Genomic DNA, 19,294 nt, shown 5'->3' with positions numbered 1-19,294 from the left:
GTACCAGGGATTAAACTCAGTCTCTTAAATTTCTTTTAATTTATAATAGTTCTTCCTTTTGTGTTTTTGGAACCAGGGATCGAACTTTGGTGCACTTGGCCACTGAGCCAAATTCAAAGCCCTTTTTTGTTGTTGTTACCAGGGATTGAGCCCAGGGGAGCTTAACCACTGAGTCACATCCCCAGCCCTTTTTTCTATTTTATTTACAGCCATGGTCTCACTGAGTTGCTTAGCACCTCATGGTTGCTGAGGTTGGCTTTGAAATCATGATCCTCCTGCCTCAGCCTCCTGAGCCGCTGGGATTCTAGGCATGCGCCACCATGCCTGGCTTCTTTTGTGTTTTCTTTAAATGCTATGGGTACATTGAAGAAACTGGGTCATTTGTCTTGTGGAATAGTTTACATTCTGAATTCCTTTTGATGTCATGAAAGTGTTGACAGCAGAAACCCCTTAGATTGGTTTCTCAGTCCTTTTGGTCAGAACTCCATTAGTCTTAGACATCTTCCTTGCTTTCAGGCATAAGGTGTCCTGTGTTCTTCTTACTTATTTTTTGCCCTAGTCTCAAAACTAGCTATTTCTCTAAGGAACTCTGTAAACCCAGGGTGTTTTCTTTCTTTTTTTTTTTTTTGTATCAGGGATTGAACTCAGGGGCACTGAACCACTGAGCCACATCCTCAGCCCTATTTTGTATTTTATTTAGAGACAGGGTCTCACTGAGTCTCTTATCGTCTCACTTTTGTGGAGGCTGGCTTTGAACTTGTTATCCTCCTGTCTCAGCCTCCCCAGCCACTGGGATTACAGGTGTGCACCACTGCGCCCAGCTTAAACCCAAGTTTTAAAATTTCAAGTTCCATTCTCTTCTCCATATAAATGCCTTTCATTCTGAGGATAATGATAAAGAAAGTAGTAGGTAATGCAGTCAATTTTATGGGACAGTTGGTATATTTTGAAAAACAAAATAGAATACAAATATCAGGGTTTATCACAAGATGTGGGGGTGAATATTGTTTTGTTTAGCTTCTTGTTTGTGTATTTTTATGTATTATGTTTTAATATAATGTGTATTTCTAGCTTTGGGTCCCAGTCAGAAAAAATTTGAAAGTCTGGTATACAACTTCATTTCTTCAAATAATATTTTGTTCCTGTTACTGCCTTACAGCTTATTTTACTAGCACTGAACTAGGTATGAGAGAAGTAACTGATAATTTATTTAAAATGTTGGTGAGGAGGAGCTAGAATGAAAAATATTGACAGTACCAAGTGTTGACAAGGATATGGCACATATGGAGGACTTATGCACCACTGGTGGAAGTGTAAATTAAAATTAGTTAACCACACTGGAAAATTGTTTGGCAGTATCTTCTTAAGCTGACTTTGTGCATTTCCTTTGGCTCAGCAATTCCACTTTTAAGTGTATAACTAACAGAAATGTGGCCATATGCACTAAACACCACATATAAGAATAATTACAGTAGCATTAGTTTAATACCAAAAACTCTAAATAGCTCAAATACCCATCAACAGAAAGGAATAATAGATTTTGGTGTATTTGTAAATAAAATAGTACATAGTAATGAGAATGAATGAATCATTTTAGGTGCTGTACCATGGATATATCTCACAAACATAAGTTAAGCAAAAGAAGCCAGATACTATTGATTTGATCTTTTTTTTTTCAATATTTATTTTTCAGTTTTAGGTGGACACAGTATCTTTATTTTACATTTATGCGGTGCTGAGGATCGAACCCAGCGCCTCACATTCCATACCCATCCCCACATCCTCGGCCTTTGGTACTAGAGATTGAACACAGAGGTGCTCTATGACCAAGCTACATTTCCAACCCCTTTTTAATTTTATTTTGAGATAGGACCTCACTGAATTGCCAAGGTTGGCCTTGAACTTTGGGGGTCTTCCTGTCTCAGCTCGAAGAATAGCTAAGATTCCAGGCATGTGCCACCATGCCTTGCTGTGTTCCATTCCTTTCTTTTTTTCTTTTTTCTTTTCCTTTTTTAAAGAAAGAGAGACAGAGAGACAGAGAGAGAGAGAGAGAGAGAGAATTTTTTAATATTTATTTTTCAGTTTTTGGTGGACACAACATCTTTGTTTGTATGTGGTGCTGAGGATCGAACCCGGGCCGCACGCATGCCAGGCGAGTGCGCTACCGCTTGAGCCACATCTCCAGCCCCCATTCCTTTCTTTTTATTTATTTATTTATTTATATTTTTATTTTTAACCTTTTAGTTGTAGTTGGGCACAATACCTTTATTTTATATATTTATTTTTATGTGGTACTGAGGATTGAACCCAGGGCCTCACACATGCTAGGCAAGTGCTCTACCGCTGAGCCACAACCCCAGCCCCAATGTGTATTCTTGTTATGTGTGTATTCTCTTGGTGAAAACCCATTGAACTCTTCACTTAAAGAGTTTTGTATATTGCTTTATGGATATTAAGAGTTTAAAAAATTTAGACATTTTTTGTCTTATTAAAATTTGATAGCAAATAAAATATAACTTAGATACAACTTTTATTTTATTTTTTATTAGTTTGTTTATTTGGGTACTGGGAATTGAACCCAGGGTGTTTTGCCTCTGAGCTACATTCCAGCCCCTTTGCAATTTTAAATTTTGAGACAGGATCTTGATAAGTTACTTAGGTTCTCACTAAGTTGCTCAGACTGGCTTTGAATTTTTTATTCTTCTGCCTCAGCCTCCCAAGTCACTGAGATTAAAGTATGTACTCTATATATACAAGTCAAAATGCTGGCAATTGGGGATATAAAAGTTAAAAAATAAAAAATGGGATTCTTGTTTTCTAAAGTTTCATGTGTTAGAGGAATATTCAAGTAACATGATGCTAGACAGATTGGTGCAAATATATTGATCGAAATCAATTCCTGAAATTGATGCAATGCTTTTTTTTCTTTCTCTTTTCTTTTTCTTTTTTTTTTTTTAAATTTGTGGTGCGTGTGTGTGGAGGGGGGATTGGACCCAGGGCTTCATGCATGCTAGGCAAGCACCTTACCATTGAGCTACACACCCAGTCCTTATGTGTTTATTTTTAAAGATATTAATCATGTCCTTTTGTCCTCTCTTTTTATAGCACCTAACAGATACCTCTCATGGTGTAAGAAATAAGTGTTTGCAATTACTTGGCAATCTTGGCTCTTTGGAAAAAAGTATCACAAAAGATGCAGAAGGCCTAACTGCCAGAGATGTCCAAAAGATTATAGGGGATTATTTCAATGACCAAGATCCACGTGTCAGAACAGCAGCAATAAAAGCCATGGTAAACTTATTATTGAAACTAATCGGGGGATGGTTTTTATTATGTTTGGTTTTAGTTTTTGCCCACGGCTTTGTGAATGTTAGGCAAGCACTCTACCTCTGAGCTACACCTCTTACCTCTTCCTTAGCTTTTTTGTCATTATTTCAGTTTCCTAGTACTTCCTTGGGATACTCCATGGGTTAATTTTTTTAAATGCACGAGTGCTTATGCTAAAAAAACTTGGGACTATTTATTTAAATAAAATCTTGGACTATCTTATTTATATAAGACTGATTTTGCCTAGAAAGAACTATATTACTCTTATATAATGTGGGAAAATATATGAGATTGTGTGGAGACATTGGAAATATTGATCTTTCCACAAATACTTAAAAAATACTTAAATACTTAAATACAAATACTTAAACTGTCTTTTTTTATCCAGTTGCAGCTTCATGAAAGAGGATTGAAATTACACCAAACAATTTATAATCAGGTATTTTACCTTAAATGATTTCTGTCTGAAAGGGTGAGAGGGTCATGAAGCTGGGAGGGTAGCACTCTGGTTCTCAGAGTTTGAAAACATAAAAACTTCAGCTGGCTAATTGTGGCCATGCTAATTGGGATAAATGTGCAGTCATATCCAAAACATACTTTTCAAGAAGAGTTTAAAAAATTTAGACATTTTTTGTCTTATTAAAATTTGATAGCAAATAAAATATAACTCAGATGCAACTTTTTTTTATTTTTTATTTTTTTAATATTTATTTTTTAGTTTTTTCCGTGGTCACAACATCTTTGTTTGTATGTGGTACTGAGGATCGAACATGGGCCGAACGCATGCCAGGCGAGCGTGCTACCGCTTGAGTCACATCCCCAGCCCCTGCAACTTTTATTTTATTTTTTATTAGTTTGTTTATTTTGGTACTGGGAATTGAACCCAGGGTGCTTTATCACTGAGCTACATTCCAGCCCCTTTTGATTTTTAAATTGGAATATATAATTGAATAGCACTAATACATGAAAAGGACTTTTAGGAGGATCTAGGAAGTTCAATATGAATACCAGAGTTCATGAAGTAAAGTATAATGTTTAGAATAAGGAAAGTGGTAGTCTTGCTGATCTCTCTTTGAGGGGGCTGTATATGAAATCAATTCTGGACACAGCACTTGATGAACTAGAATATTTCTGGAAGAGGGTGACCAAAACCATGAGATCCCATAAAAAGACCTTTCCTGAATGTAGTATTGGTAAAGAATGGTATGATGAAGTTGTGGAAAAGCTAACTGACAGCCTATATAAAGGACCTTAGCAGGCGGTATTTCCCTTGCAGAATAAGGGAATAAATCTAGTGATATACAATCTAAATCCACAGTCAATGGTCAGATTTTTTTTGCTTACCAAGAATGCTTTTATCTCTTGGAGAAAATTATAATTACCAAGCCAAGCCTCTGAGACTGATGGGTATACCATATTTGTTCTTTTACAAGACAAAGAAGACAAAGTGGAGTGGGTCCAGAATGCTTATGTAACCATCTCTTTTCCCCCTATAGGAAAATTGTGGGAAGTCAAATAACTAAAGAAAACTTGGAGAGTAAGGACACAGAAAAAAGATAGTCAACTGATTGAGATGTTAATGGCATAGACTGTGTCAGTAATGTAGGCCATCAATGATGAGGACCTCAAGGGAATGAAGATGGAGTGCTGGTGGAGGATTTGAAATATAGAGTTTGGTTCCAGAATGAATTCGGTTTTGGTTGTGTTAAGGTTGAAAGTGGGATATCCATGAAGAAAGTTCCAGGTCATAGACAGTTAAGAACATTTGGGTCAGGAGAAATTTGAGCTGGTGGTAGATACTTGGAGCCATCACCATATCTTGGGTACATGGGGATATACAGGAAATGTTAGTAGGTTGAAACAGAGGCCAGTGATGTTGTACCAAAATAAACAGAAATGTGTGCTTTGATTTTACAGATGGTGGCGGGGGGGTGTCCATCTTTGGTGTGTGAGCCTGTGAAAGAAGTATAGTGGGCTTCCAGCAGATTCTGCTAGGTTTGATACAATTCTAGGTATCTGTCAGTCTGTTGTTCTGCTTTCTGATATAAAGTGGCAGGACCCACAGTCCAAATATAACTAGAGCAGCTGACAGAGGCTCAGAATTCATGGGTGGGTAAATGTTCAAGAAGTTAAAACCATCCATTTTTGATTGACATCCTTACCCAGTCACCATATCTTCATTTTAAAATAGTTTGAACATCACCTAGGAGGACATAGAACTGATAGACTTTTGGAATCTTTCTTTTCAGGCCTGTAAATTGCTCTCTGATGACTATGAACAAGTACGCAGTGCTGCAGTCCAGCTTATCTGGGTTATCAGTCAGCTCTATCCTGAAAGGTCAGTGTGGGTGTGAGCTGACTTCTGTTTATTTATTGCTAAGCCATTTTCTCTCCTTTCACCAAGCATAAAGCTACCTCCAGGAAAGAATGTTGGTTAGAATTCTGGAAGGCAGTGTGGAAGGGATCAAGCACAGGCCCTGCAAATCAAGATGCTTGGTCCTGTGTTTCAATCTCTGCCGTAAACTTTCTGTGTTTCTTGGGAAAGATACTTGACCTTTTTGAGTCCCAATCAATCTTCTTAACTGTAATTGAAGAGACTGAACTCTCAAGTGTCTTAGCTTTTTGTGGGGCAGCAGTGTGTGTGGGGGGGTGTTAATCACTAATATTGTTTGAGATCCATTTAATTTAGTTTTTGTTTGGGCCAAATGCCAACTAAGGTACCAGGTCTGTGTTGAGAATAATGATCCCTAGTTTGGTGTTTTCTTGGTTAAAAGTATTTTCACAGAGCTTAAATTGTTGATTTACTCTTTGGTGTATTGTATTGTAGTAGTACCATTATAGGAGATAATAAATGGCTACAAAATACTCTGTAGTTTTTTTCATTTCTTCTTTCTTTTTTCTCTGTGTGTGTGTCTTGGGGGTAGGGGTGATGGTTCTGGGGATTGAACACAAAACCTTACCATGCTGGGCATGTGTTCTACAACTGAGCTATACTACCAACCCCAAGTTCTTGGTTTCTTCATGAATCTTTGAACCTTTGGTAGGTTACACACTTTTATTTATGACACTGAAAATTTGCAGTGCAGTAGGAGGGTTGGTTTATACTTCCAATTAGACTTGTTTAAGTTGAAATGTGTTTCATCATTCTAGGATTTGAACTGTATTGCTCAATTATCATTCCCTGTGTATCAGTTTTCATTGGTCATTCTTAGTTTATTGAACTTGCAGTCTTGGGCTCATGTTCATGTGTTTTTTCTACTTTTCTTTTAATCTAGCATTGTCCCAATCCCTTCTTCTAACGAAGAAATTCGTTTAGTTGATGATGCATTTGGAAAAATTTGTCACATGGTCAGTGATGGCTCCTGGGTGGTTCGTGTTCAAGCTGCAAAGCTATTGGTAAGCTTCACTTTTTTCCCCCTTGTTTGGGATTGAATCCATGGATACTTTATCAGCTGAGATATATCCTCAGTGCTTTTATTATTTTCTTTAGGGAGAAGGTTTCCCAAAGTTGCCCAGACTGGCCTTGAAATTGAGATCCTCCGCCTTAGTCTCCAGAGTAGTTGAAATTATAGGCATGTACTACTTAACTCTGCTTGATTAAAATACACTTTCTTTAGAAAACACATTGCCTATTAAGTCTTTTTTTTTTCTTGAGAGAGAGAGAGAGAGAGAGAGAGAGAGAGAGAATTTTTAATATTTATTTTTTAGTTTTTTTTTTGGCGGACACAACATCTTTGTTTTTTTTTTTGTATGTGGTCCTGAGGATCGAACCCTGGCCGCAAGCATGCCAGGCGAGCGCGCTACCGCTTGAGCCACTTCCCCAGCACCTTAAGTCTTTTTTAATATGTATGTATGTATGGTACTGGAGATTGAACACTGGGGTGCTCTACCACTGAGTTACATTCCTGGCCATTTTTATTCTTTATTTTGAGACAGGGTATTTTGCTAAATTGTTTAAGCTGGCCTACAACTTGCTATCCCTTTGCCTAAGCCTCCAAGTAGCTGAGATTTATAGGCGTGTCCCACCATGCCCAGCTTCTACTAAGTTTTCATAAACATTTTCACAAACTATAGATAGGGACAGGTGTGGGTCATTTTTAGAAACCTCAGAATTTCTTATTATAGAAATACATAGCTTACTTTCTTATAGATAAGCAGTCTTCTTTAGAATTAGAAAGATCTCACAGATAATACTATTTAACCTTGTTAGCATACAAGATAGCCAAGGCCTAGAGACAGAGGAAATTAATAAAAATAGTTGCCTCTGTTTATTAAGCACCTGTTATGGCCTAAATATTTTCAAGGCTGCCCTTTACATTTCTTTCCTCATTTACTCTTCATAGCAACCCTGCAAGATAGATATTATTATTCCTTTTTCTCAGATGGGAAAACTGACCCACTGAGAAGTTAAGTAAATCATCCAGTTTATACAAATAGAAAATTATATAGTGGGATTCAGATCCTAATGTTCTTTTAGCTTGGCTCTTTCCTATTCATAGCACATTTTCATTTGTTTGTTTGTTTTTATTTTTGTGGTTCTGGGGATTTAACTCAGGGATGCTTTACCACTGAACTCTGAGACCCCCTGTTTATTTTTATTTTGAGACAGAATCTCACTAAGTTGCCAAGGCTGGTGTCTAATTTGAGATACTCTTGCCTCAGTCTCCTGAGTCACTGGGTCACTGGGATAATAGGCATGTGCCACTGTGCCTAGCCATAGCACATTTGTTTAAAAACAATAACAACAACAAAACTTTCTAGGGTAGAGATATCCTTTTTTTTTTTTTTTTGGTACTAGGATAGAACTATCTTTAGAGTATTAGCCTGATAATTAGCTTATCTTTGTTACATTGGATATGTCCCTTGATTTTAGTCTCAGTATTTACACTGTAAAATGGGGCTTTAATATCTCTCATTTTTGCCTCACAGGTTGTCACAATGCTCAAATGAGATACTTTCTTTTTTGGGGGGGTATCAGGGATTGAACCCAGGGGCACTCAACCACTGAGCCACATCCTCAGCCCTATTTTGTATTTTATTTAGAGACAGGGTCTCACTGGGTTGCTTAGCACCTCATTTTTGCTGAGGCTGGCTTTGAATTCATGATCATCCTGCCTCAGCCTCCTGAGCCACTGGGATTATAGGCGTGCACCACTGTGCCTGGCTCAAATGGGATACTTTCTAAGACAAGGTTTGTAAATTGTAAAGTACTATGTGAACTGAGTAGGGATTGTAGTATATACATATATTTGAGTATATATAAGAATTTGTATGTCATAGCAAGAAAATCTGAGGTTCTTTTTATACACTTCTCCTTTGAGGGCTACTAGCATTGCCACAATTGATGAGATTGTTGGCTGAATTATTTGGATCTGACTACCCTAGGCACAGATCCAGTGATTGCTATAGTATTGTGGTCAGTATTTATTGGAGTAAGTACTGAAACTTATGTGAAGCATTTTCATGGAATAATAAAGAATAAATATGGCTAATTTCAGAAATTCCTGCCAATAGATTATATTACTTGTTTATAATTAAATGGAGTTAAGCTAAAGTGATTCTGTTTTGGATTCAAATTTGGTTTTGGTTTGTGAGTGTTTTTATTTTATTTTCTATTTTGGAACTAGGGATTGAACCCAGAGTCTTGTGCATATCAGACTTGTAATCTACTACTTAATTATATCCCTGGCATGATTTTTAAAAAAATATTTATTTTTTAGTTGTAGTTGGACACATACCTTTATTTTATTTATTTATATGAGGTGCTGAGGATTGAACCTAAGGCCCCACACATGCTAGGCAGGCGCTCTACTGCTGAGCCACAACCCCAGTTCATGTTTTAAAATTATGAAATAGTCCAATCATTCATCAAGTCCTTTTATTCAACAATTACTGATCATCATCATCTACAATGAACTTGTCTTTGAGCGGAGGGAATATTTATTTATTTAGGTACTGGAGATTGAACCCAGGCACACTTTACCAATGAACTACTAAGTCCCAGTCCTTTTTTTTTTTTTTTTTAATATTTTTTGTAGTTGTAGATGGACAGAATTGCTTTATTTTATTTATTTTTATGTGGTGCTGAAGATGAAACCCAGTGCCTCACTCATGCTAGGCAACCACTCTGCTGCAGAGCTACAGCCCCAGCCCCCAGTCCTTTTTATTATTTGTTTTGAAGTAGGGTCTTGCTGATTTGCTGAGGGTCTCACTGAATTTCCGACCCTGGCCTTGAATTTGTTATCCTTCTGCCTCAGTCTTCTGGGTCACTGGGATGACAGGCATGCACCACCTTGCCCCCATGATGGGGGGAATATGTTTTTTTTTTTTTTTCTCTAGTTTAATGCTGCTTTCTGAGTAGATTTCCCTTTTGTTTTTTTGTTTGTTTGTTTGTTTTTTATTGGTTGTTCAAAACATTACAAAGCTCTTGACATATCATATTTCATACATTAGATTCAAGTGGGTTATGAACTCCCATTTTTACCCCAAATACAGATTGCAGAATCACATCGGTTACACATCCACATTTTTACATAATGCCCTATTAGTAACTGTTGTATTCTGCTACCTTTCCTATCCTCTACTATCCTCCCTCCCCTCCCCTCCCATCTTCTCTCTCTACCCCATCTACTGTAATTCATTTCTCTCCTTGTTTATTTTCCCATTCCCCTCACAACCTCTTATATGTAATTTTGTATAACAATGAGGGTCTCCCTCCATTTCCATGCAATTTCCCTTTTCTCTCCCTTTCCCTCCCACCTCTTCCTGCTCTTCGTCCCTGCTCTGTTCTTAGTTACTCTCATTATATCAAAGAAGACATTTGGTATTTGTTTTTTAGGGATTGGCTAGCTTCACTAAGCATAATCTGCTCTAGTGCCATCCATTTCCCTGCAAATTCCATGATTTTGTCATTTTTTAGTGCTGCGTAATACTCCATGGTGTATAAATGCCACATTTTTTTTATCCATTCATCTATTGAAGGGCATCTGGGTTGGTTCCACAGTCTAGCAATTGTGAATTGTGCTGCTATGAACATCGATGTGGCAGTATCCCTGTAGTACGCTCTTTTAAGGTCCTCAGGGAATAGTCCAAGAAGGGCAATAGCTGGGTCAAATGGTGGTTCCATTCCCAGCTTTCCCAGGAATCTCCATACTGCTTTCCAAATTGGCCGCACCAGTTTGCAGTCCCACCAGCAATGTACAAGAGTACCCTTTTCCCCACATCCTCGCCAGCACTTGTTGTTGTTTGACTTCATAATGGCTGCCAATCTTACTGGAGTGAGATGGTATCTTAGGGTGGTTTTGATTTGCATTTCTCTGACTGCTAGAGATGGTGAGCATTTTTTCATGTACTTGTTGATTGATTGTATGTCCTCCTCTGCGAAGTGTCTGTTCAGGTCCTTGACCCATTTGTTGACTGGGTTATTTGTTGTCTTATTGTCTAATTTTTTGAGTTCTTTGTATACTCTGGATATTAGGGCTCTATCTGAAGTGTGAGGAGTAAAAATTTGTTCCCATGATGTAGGCTCCCTATTTACCTCTCTTATTGTTTCTCTTGCTGAGAAAAACCTTTTTAGTTTAAGTAAGTCCCATTTGTTGATTCTTGTTATTAACTCTTGTGCTATGGGTGTCCTATTAAGGAATTTGGAGCCCGACCCCACAATATGTAGATCGTAGCCAACTTTTTCTTCTATCAGACGCAGAGTCTCTGATTTGATATCAAGCTCCTTGATCCATTTTGAGTTAACTTTTGTGCATGGCGAGAGAAGGGGATTCAGTTTCATTTAGTTGCATATGGATTTCCAATTTTCCCAGCACCATTTGTTGAAGATGCTATCCTTCCTCCATTGCATGCTTTTAGCCCCTTTATCAAATATAAGATAGTTGTAACTTTGTGGATTAGTCTCTGTGTCCTCTATTCTGTACCATTGGTCCACCCGCCTGTTTTGGTACCAGTACCATGCTGTTTTTGTTACTATTGCCCTGTAATATAGTTTGAAATCTGGTATCGCTATACCGCCTGATTCACACTTCCTCCTAAGAATTGTTTTTGCTATTCTGGGTCTTTTTCCAGATGAATTTTTCCATATGAATTTCATGATTGCTTTATCTATTTCTACAAGAAATGCCCTTTGGATTTTGATTGGCATTGCATTAAACCTATAGAGAACTTTTGGTAATATCGCCATTTTGATGATGTTAGTTCTGACTATCAATGAACAGGGTATATCTTTCCATCTTCTAAGATCTTCTTCTACTTCTCTTTTTAGGGTTCTGTAGTTTTCATTGTATAAATCTTTCACCTCTTTTGTTAGTTTGATTCCCAAGTATTTTTTTTTTTTTTGAGGATATTGTGAATGGAGTGTTTTTCCTCATTTCCGTTTCAGAAGTTTTGTCGCTGATATACAGAAATGCCTTTGATTTATGCGTGTTGATTTTATATCCTGCCACTTTGCTGAATTCATTTATTAGTTCTAGTAGTTTTTTTGTAGACACTTTTGGGTCTTCTAGGTATAGAATCATGTCAACAGCAAATAGTGATAATTTAAGTTCTTCTTTTCCTATTTTTATGCCTTTAATTTCTTTCGTATGTCTAATTGCTCTGGCCAGTGTTTCGAGAACTATATTGAACAGAAGTGGTGATAGAGGGCATCCCTGTTTTGTTCTAGATTTTAGAGGGAATGCCTTCAATTTTTCTCCATTCAGAATGATGCTAGCCTGAGGCTTAGCATAGATAGCTTTTACAATGTCGGGGTAAGTTCCTGTTATCCCTAATTTTTCTAATGTTTTGAACATAAAGGGATGCTGTACTTTGTCGAATGCTTTTTCTGCGTCTATTGAGATGATCATATGGTTCTTATCTTTAAGTCTATTGATGTGGTGAATAACATTTATTGATTTCTGTATATTGAACCATCCTTGCATCCCAGGGATGAATCCTACTTGATCATGGTGCACAATTTTTTTGATGTGTTTTTGTATCTGATTTTCCAGAATTTTATTGAGGATTTTTGCATCTAGGTTCATTAGAGATATTGGTCTGTAGTTTTCTTTCTTTGAGGTGTCTTTGTCTGGTTTCAGAATCAGGGTGATGTTGGCCTCATAGAATGAATTTCGAAGAGCTCCCTCTTTTTCTATTTCCTGAAATAACTTGGAAAGTATTGGTATTAATTCTTCTTTAAAGGTTTTGTAAAACTCCGCTGTATACCCATCTGGTCCTGGGCTTTTCTTGGTTGGTAGTCTTTTGATTGCTTCTTCTATTTCATCCATTGATATTGGTCTGTTTAAATTGTGTGTTTCCTCCTGACTCAGTCTGGGCAAATCATATGACTTAAAAAATCTATCGATGTCTTCACTATCTTCTATTTTATTGGAATATAGGTTTTTCAAAATAATTTCTAATTGTCTTCTGTATTTCTGTAGCATCTGTTGTGATATTGTCTTTTTCATCCCGTATGTTAGTAATTTGAGTTCTCTCTCTTCTTCTCTTTGTTAGCATGGCTAAGGGTCTGTCGATCTTATTTATTTTTTCAAAGAACCAACTTTTAGTTTTGTTAATTTTTTCAATAGTTTCTTTTGTTTCAATTTTGTTGATTTCCGCTCTGATTTTAATTATTTCTTGCCTTCTACTACATTTGCTGTTGTTTTGCTCTTCCTTTTCTAGGGCTTTGAGATGAAGTGTGAGCTCATTTATTTGTTGGTTTTTCCTTTTTTTGAGGAATGACCTCCAGGCGATGAATTTCCCTCTTAAAACTGCTTTCATTGTGTCCCATAGATTCCTCTATGTTGTGTCTGTATTTTCACTTATCTCTAAGAATTTTTTGATTTCCTCCTTTATGTCTTCTGTAACTCATTGATCATTCAGTAACATATTGTTCATTTTCCATGTGATGTAGGATTTTTCCTTCCTTTTTTTATCATTGATTTCCAGTTTCATTCCATTATGATCAGATAAAATGCATGGTATTATCTCCACCCCCTTATATTTACTGAGGGTTGCCCTATGGGATAATATATGGTCTATTTTTGAGAAGGATCCATGTGCTGCTGAGAAAAAAGTATATCCACTTGGTGATCGTTGATATATTCTATATATGTCAGTTAGGTCTAGGTTATTGATTGTGATATTGAGTTCTATAGTTTCTTTATTCAACTTTTGTTTGGAGGATCTGTCCAATGGTGAGAGAGGTGTGTTGAAGTCACCCATAATTATTTTGTTGTGGTCTATTTGATTCTTGAACTTGAGGAGAATTTGTTTTATGAACGTCGCAGCACCATTATTTGGTGCATAAATATTGATAATTGTTATGTCTTGTTGGCAAATGGTTCCTTTTAACAGTATATAATGTCCTTCCTTATCCCTTTTGATTAACTTAGTCTTGAAGTCGATTTTATTCGATATGAGTATGGCCACCCCTGCTTGCTTACGAGGACCGTGTGCGTGGTATATTTTTTCCCAACCTTTCACCTTCAGCCTGTGTATGTCTTTTCCAATCAGATGTGTCTCCTGGAGGCAACATATTGTTGGATTTGTTTTTTTAATCCATGTTACCAGCCTATGTCGCTTTATTGGAGAGTTTAAGCCATTAACGTTTAGAGTTACTATTGATATATGGTTTGTACTGCCAGCCATGTTTGATTATTTATCTTTTTTTTTTTAATTTAGTTTGTTTCTCCATGATTAGCTTTCCCCCCCCCGCCCTCTGTCATTACCAAGGGACTTCCCATTGATGGTTTTGGTTGTTGTTTTTCATTTCTTCCTCGTGTAGTGTTTTTCTCAAGACGCTTTGCAATGCTGGTTTTCTGGCTGCAAATTCTTTTAGCTTTTGTTTATCATGAAAGATTTTTATTTCGTTGTCGTACCTGAAGCTTAATTTTGCTGGATACAGAATTCTTGGTTGGCATCCATTGTCTTTCAGTGTTTGAAATACATTGTTCCAGGATCTTCTCGCTTTCAGCGTCTGTGATGAAAAATCCGTTGTTAACCTTATTGGTTTACCCCTGAATGTAATCTGCCTCCTTTCTCTTGTAGCTTTTAATATTTTCTCTTTGTTCTGTATATTGGATATCTTCATAACAATGTGTCTTGGCATTGGTGTACTATGATTTTTGTATGCTCGGTATCCTGTATGCATCTACAATTTGTATATCCGTTTCCTTTTTCATTTCTGGAAAGTTTTCTGTAATTATTTCATTCAGTAGGTTAGTCGTTCCCTTGGTTTGAATCTCTATACCTTCCTCTATCCCGATGACTCTTAAGTTTCGTTTTTTTATGTTATCCCATATCTCTTGGATGTTTTTCTCGTGATTTTTTACCAGCCTTTCTGAGTTGGCTAGACTCTTTTCAAGATGATATATTTTGTCTTCATTATCTGACGTTCTGGCTTCTACTTGTTCCACTCTGTTAGTGATACTCTCAATTGAGTTTTTAATTTGGTTTATCGTTTCCTTTATTTCAAGAATTATTGTTTGATTTTTTTTATAATCTCTATCTCCTGATAAAGATGCTTAACAACTTCTTTTATCTGTTTATGTAATTCATTTTCAATGTGTTCTTTCACTGTTTGAATTTGCTGTCTCATATCCTCTTTAAGGTTCCATTCCATCTGTCTAAGGTATTCCTTGAGTTCTTTATATGACCATTTTCCTGATGACTCTAGGTCCTCCTGAATATTTAGGCTTTCCTGCATTGTTTGTACTCATTTTCTTCCTTGCTTTTTCATGCTGCTCATGTTACTTCTTGTTCTGTTTGACTGCTGAGTTACTGTTTACTCCTATAAATTTATTTGATGCTGGGTAGGAAGGGTATTAAAAGGGAAGGGAAGAAGTCACTAAAGAGAATGAGAGTAAGCAGGTAGAATTCAAGGAAGGGGGAATAAGAAAATTGAAAAGAAATGAAAAGACAAAAGAAAAAAATAGAAAATAAAAAAATAAAAAAAATAATAATAAAAATTAAAATTAAAATTAAAAAAAAGAAAAAAAATTTAAAAAAATTTAAAAAACAACAACAAAAACAATGAAAATTGAAAAAAAGAACCCAAATTTTAAAAAAAAATTAATAAATGCAGTCTTAGAGTTTGATTAATTTCTCTTCCAGTAGGTGGCACTGTGCCCACCAGGCCAAGCTTCTCCTCTCAATATGCAGGAACTAATCACTGTGCAGCAGCTGTTCCTCCCAGACTGAGTGGGTCTCCAATCCTCAGTGCCTAGGGCCTTCTCTTGTGTCTAGTTGCTTCCCCACTTTTCCTCAAGCCAGGCCCCGCTCACCGGTGCCGCTCACCACAATACTGGCTACACGCCAGGTCTGCTGCTCCCGGGAGCCCTGTTTTCATGAATGCCTGGGCACACTCTCCCTGTTTGCCATTCCCTCAGACCCTAAGTTTGTAGAGCTTGGGGCTGAGAATCCTCAGCGAATTTTGCTTACCCTCCGGTAGCCACGCTCCCGGTAGCTGGTGCAAGAGACCTCAGTTGTCAGCACTGGTGGGAGCGGTAGCCGGGAGTTCCGGGCCACGGGTCCCGTGCCACTCCTGATTCCCTCCGTCTGGCTATCGCGCTCATGGGAGAGCTGGGAGGGGCCCTTAAGGTTTCCCCGATGTGTGGAGAGGGAAGGCTAGGGGATTACTCACCTGTAGCCGCTGGTTTCAATGAAGTTATCTCCTCCCCCGCATTCTGGTGACGTCAGTCCTCTGCCATGGTGGAATCCCATGCAAATGGCGACAGTTCGTTTCCCCTTGCCGGGTGACCAATGCAACGCATGGGTCCTGACTGTCTCTCCCAAGCCCCATTTCAATCCTGTGGCCACTGCCTATGAAGGCTCGGTTGGCATTAACCTCCGTAGGATCAGAAGAGCCGACTAGTTGTTTCAGCGGGATCGTTTAGTGCTGAGTCACAGCAGTTTGTCTGCGAGAAGCAGGCTTGAATTCAGCCGATCTGGGCTCGTTGTGTGTTCTGAGAGGCCCAGACTGTTGGCCCCAGATCCACGTCAGCTCAGCATTGCCTAGTGATCCTGATCAAACAGCATTTAGATGGTTTACGACTCCCTATGCCCGCGCAGCTGAAGAGGTCAGAGACTTGATGTCTCCGCGCCCACTGCCATGTTGGATCTGGGAATATGTTTTAGAGGAATAATTTAATGATATATCTTGAGTAGGTAGTTTTGAAAAACAATTATTAAAGCAGGATCATTGACAATGTTGTTCTGTACCTGCAAAGAATTTAAAATCTATTTCTATAAAGATGTATGAATAATGAATGGTATATTGAAAGGATTTCTATTTGGATGATTCTTAAACTTGAGTCAGGTGCTTTATGTTTAATGATTTTAAATATGAAAAGTTTCATATTACATAAGTAATTATGTTTGTATTCAGAAGTAATTAATAGGGCTGGGGAATAGCTCAGTGGTAGAGTGCTTCCTCTGAGTTTGATTCCTAGTAACATTAATCAATAACTTAATATTTCTAATAATATTATAGCGTTTCTAGCCTACTAGACTCTTTAAATCATACGTATACACATACACACACACACTTATATGGAAGCACACATACGTATATGCGTGTATACATAACCTCATATACATACTCTTTGTAAGTAATTTTTTAATCCTTTTAAATTCTTTGAAGTTGATATTATGTTATTCATTTTATAGATAATGAGACTAAGATTTATCCAGGTGTGGTGACATATGCCTATAATTAAAACGATTTGGGAGACTAACACAGGAGGTTTGAAGCCAGTCTCAGCAACTTTGTGAAACCCTCAACAATTTAGAGAGATGCTATCTCAAAAAGAAAAAAAGAAAGAAAGAAAAGAAAAGAAAGAAAACTAGGGATGTAGCTCAGTGCTAGAGCACTCCTGGGTTTAATCCCCAGTACCAAAAAAAGGAAGGGAAATTCAAAACCATGTGAACTATGTGAAAGAGAATGGCTTTTAGTTTTTTGTTTGTTGGTTTGTTTGTTTTTTATAACTGCCTGAAGGGGACAAAAAAAAAACTTAATTTCTAAATAAGCAGATCTATGGAACTATTTAGAGTATAGTCACTACTTTGAAATTAAGCCTAGTATTGACATTCTATCTAGGATGTGGTCTTCAGTTTAATGATTTCTTATGATGTTGAATTTCTCTTAGTCAAAAGGATTAATTGGTATTTGTAAACTCCCAAAAGTCTTTGAACTTTTGGATCTTAAAATGTTATAACATTTTAAGATTGTGATTTGTTGGATTTTATGCCTGAGAGTCTGCCAAGGACTGGCCTTTCCTGAGGCAAATGCAGATATTCTGCTTAATGGCAGCTTAATGACTGATGCACTAATCTGTCTCAGTTGTTTTTCAGTTTCTTTTTTAATTAACTAATTAGATAGAAGCTAGAAGCTTTATGTGGTAGTCAGCTTTTTGTAGTAGTGACTAAAATACCTGATGTGAAATGTAAAGGAGGAAAGATTTTTTGGCTCATGGTTTCAGAGATTTTAGTCCATGGTTGACTGGCTCCATTGCTTTGGATGAGGTGAAGCAGAACATTATGGCAGAAGGACATTGTAGATGAAAGCTGTCTCATGACAGCTGGGAAGCAGGGAGGAGATGAGGGGTGGGGTGGAGTGGGGGATGAAGGTGTACACGTACTTCTAGGGCACAGCCCTAGTGACATACTTTCTACAACTAGGACCCACCTCCTACAGTTTCCAACACATCCCAACAATCCATTCAAATTATTAATCCATCAAATGAATTGGTCCACCAGTGAGATAAGAGTCCTCGTGATCTAATGATTTCTTTTTTTTTTTTAAGTTGTAGATGGACACAATACCTTTATTTTATTTGTTTTTATTTTTTTATGTGGTGCCAGGGATCGAATCTAGTGCTTCATGCATGCTAGGCAAGTGCTCTATCACTGAGTGACAACCCTGGCCTCCTAATAATTTCTTAAAAGCCCCATCTCCGAACATTGCTTCATTGATGGCCATGTCATCAATACATGACACATTAGGGGACATACCAGATCCAAACCATAACATTTTAAAACTAGAATAAAGAAAGGGTGCATACATGGATTTATGTTTTTTAAACTAATAAAGTATAAGTTTTATTCTGAAAACCTGTTTGATACTGGTTTATTAAATATCTCGTTTCAGAGACAGTTTATTAAGTTGTCCAGTGAATTATTTTCTTAGCATTTTAAATTATTTAATTAAATTATCTAAGGCAAGCTAGGTAGAGTGCTTGCCTAGCTTGTGTGGGGCACTGGGTTTGCTTTTCAGCACTGCATATAAAAAAGTAAAATAAAGTCCATGTAAAACTAAAAAATAATATTAAAAAAAACTATCTAATTAACTAATTAATACTGGAGATTGATCCCAGGGAAGCTTTACCCCTGAGTTACATTCCCGGTTCATTTTCTTTAGTCTCAAAATAAAAAAAAATAAGAATTTTTATTTTGAGATGGGGTCTCTCTAGGTTGCTATAGCTAGCCTTGACCTTGAGATCCTCCTGCCTCAGCCTCCCGATTTGCTGAGATTATATAGATTATACTTGGATAGTGTTGCAATTTTAATTTGTTTAGCATATTAGTTATGCATCTTACCTGATTCTTTTTGTTTTGGATAAAATAGACAAGAATATGGATGCTTTTCTAATTGGTGCATGTTTTGATGAATTTATTATCTTTTTGACCCAAACCTGCACCTCTTGTATTTTCTTGAAGGATGGTATCTTCTACTAAGATCTGGAATAGAGAAATTTGTGAGTTCTTTTTCTTTGTTCTTTATCCATTGAGTCATCAGCTCATATCAGTTCTGCCTCCTGGACATCACCTGAATCCGTCCATTCTCCATTTCTGCTTGGCCCATGCTAATTTAGGTGTCACTATTTTTTAAGTGGATTCCTATGTATATGGCTCTTGGCATTTGTGGATTCAGATGGAAAGCTTTGTGACACTGAAAATTAACTTCAAGTGATATATAATTTTTTGA

General features: G+C 37.2%; 1 protein-coding gene across 2 annotated transcripts in view; it reads left to right on the top strand.

The window, feature by feature from the left end:
* The window catches only part of Ints4 (integrator complex subunit 4), a 112,229-nt gene that overhangs the window by 27,436 nt on the left and 65,499 nt on the right, over positions 1 to 19,294 (top strand). For both annotated transcript variants that reach the window (XM_026387280.2, XM_026387279.2), the window contains exons 5-8: positions 3,106 to 3,291; positions 3,716 to 3,766; positions 5,577 to 5,665; positions 6,603 to 6,723. In XM_026387280.2, coding sequence (XP_026243065.1) covers positions 3,106 to 3,291; positions 3,716 to 3,766; positions 5,577 to 5,665; positions 6,603 to 6,723 — 447 coding nt within the window. The remainder of the gene's footprint in view (positions 1 to 3,105; positions 3,292 to 3,715; positions 3,767 to 5,576; positions 5,666 to 6,602; positions 6,724 to 19,294) is intronic.

This window comes from Urocitellus parryii, chromosome 4, assembly GCF_045843805.1.
Source record: "Urocitellus parryii isolate mUroPar1 chromosome 4, mUroPar1.hap1, whole genome shotgun sequence".
Taxonomy (NCBI): Eukaryota; Metazoa; Chordata; class Mammalia; order Rodentia; family Sciuridae; genus Urocitellus; species Urocitellus parryii.
The sequence above is the reverse complement of the archived record's forward strand: the minus strand, read 5'-3'. Positions and strand labels throughout refer to the sequence as shown.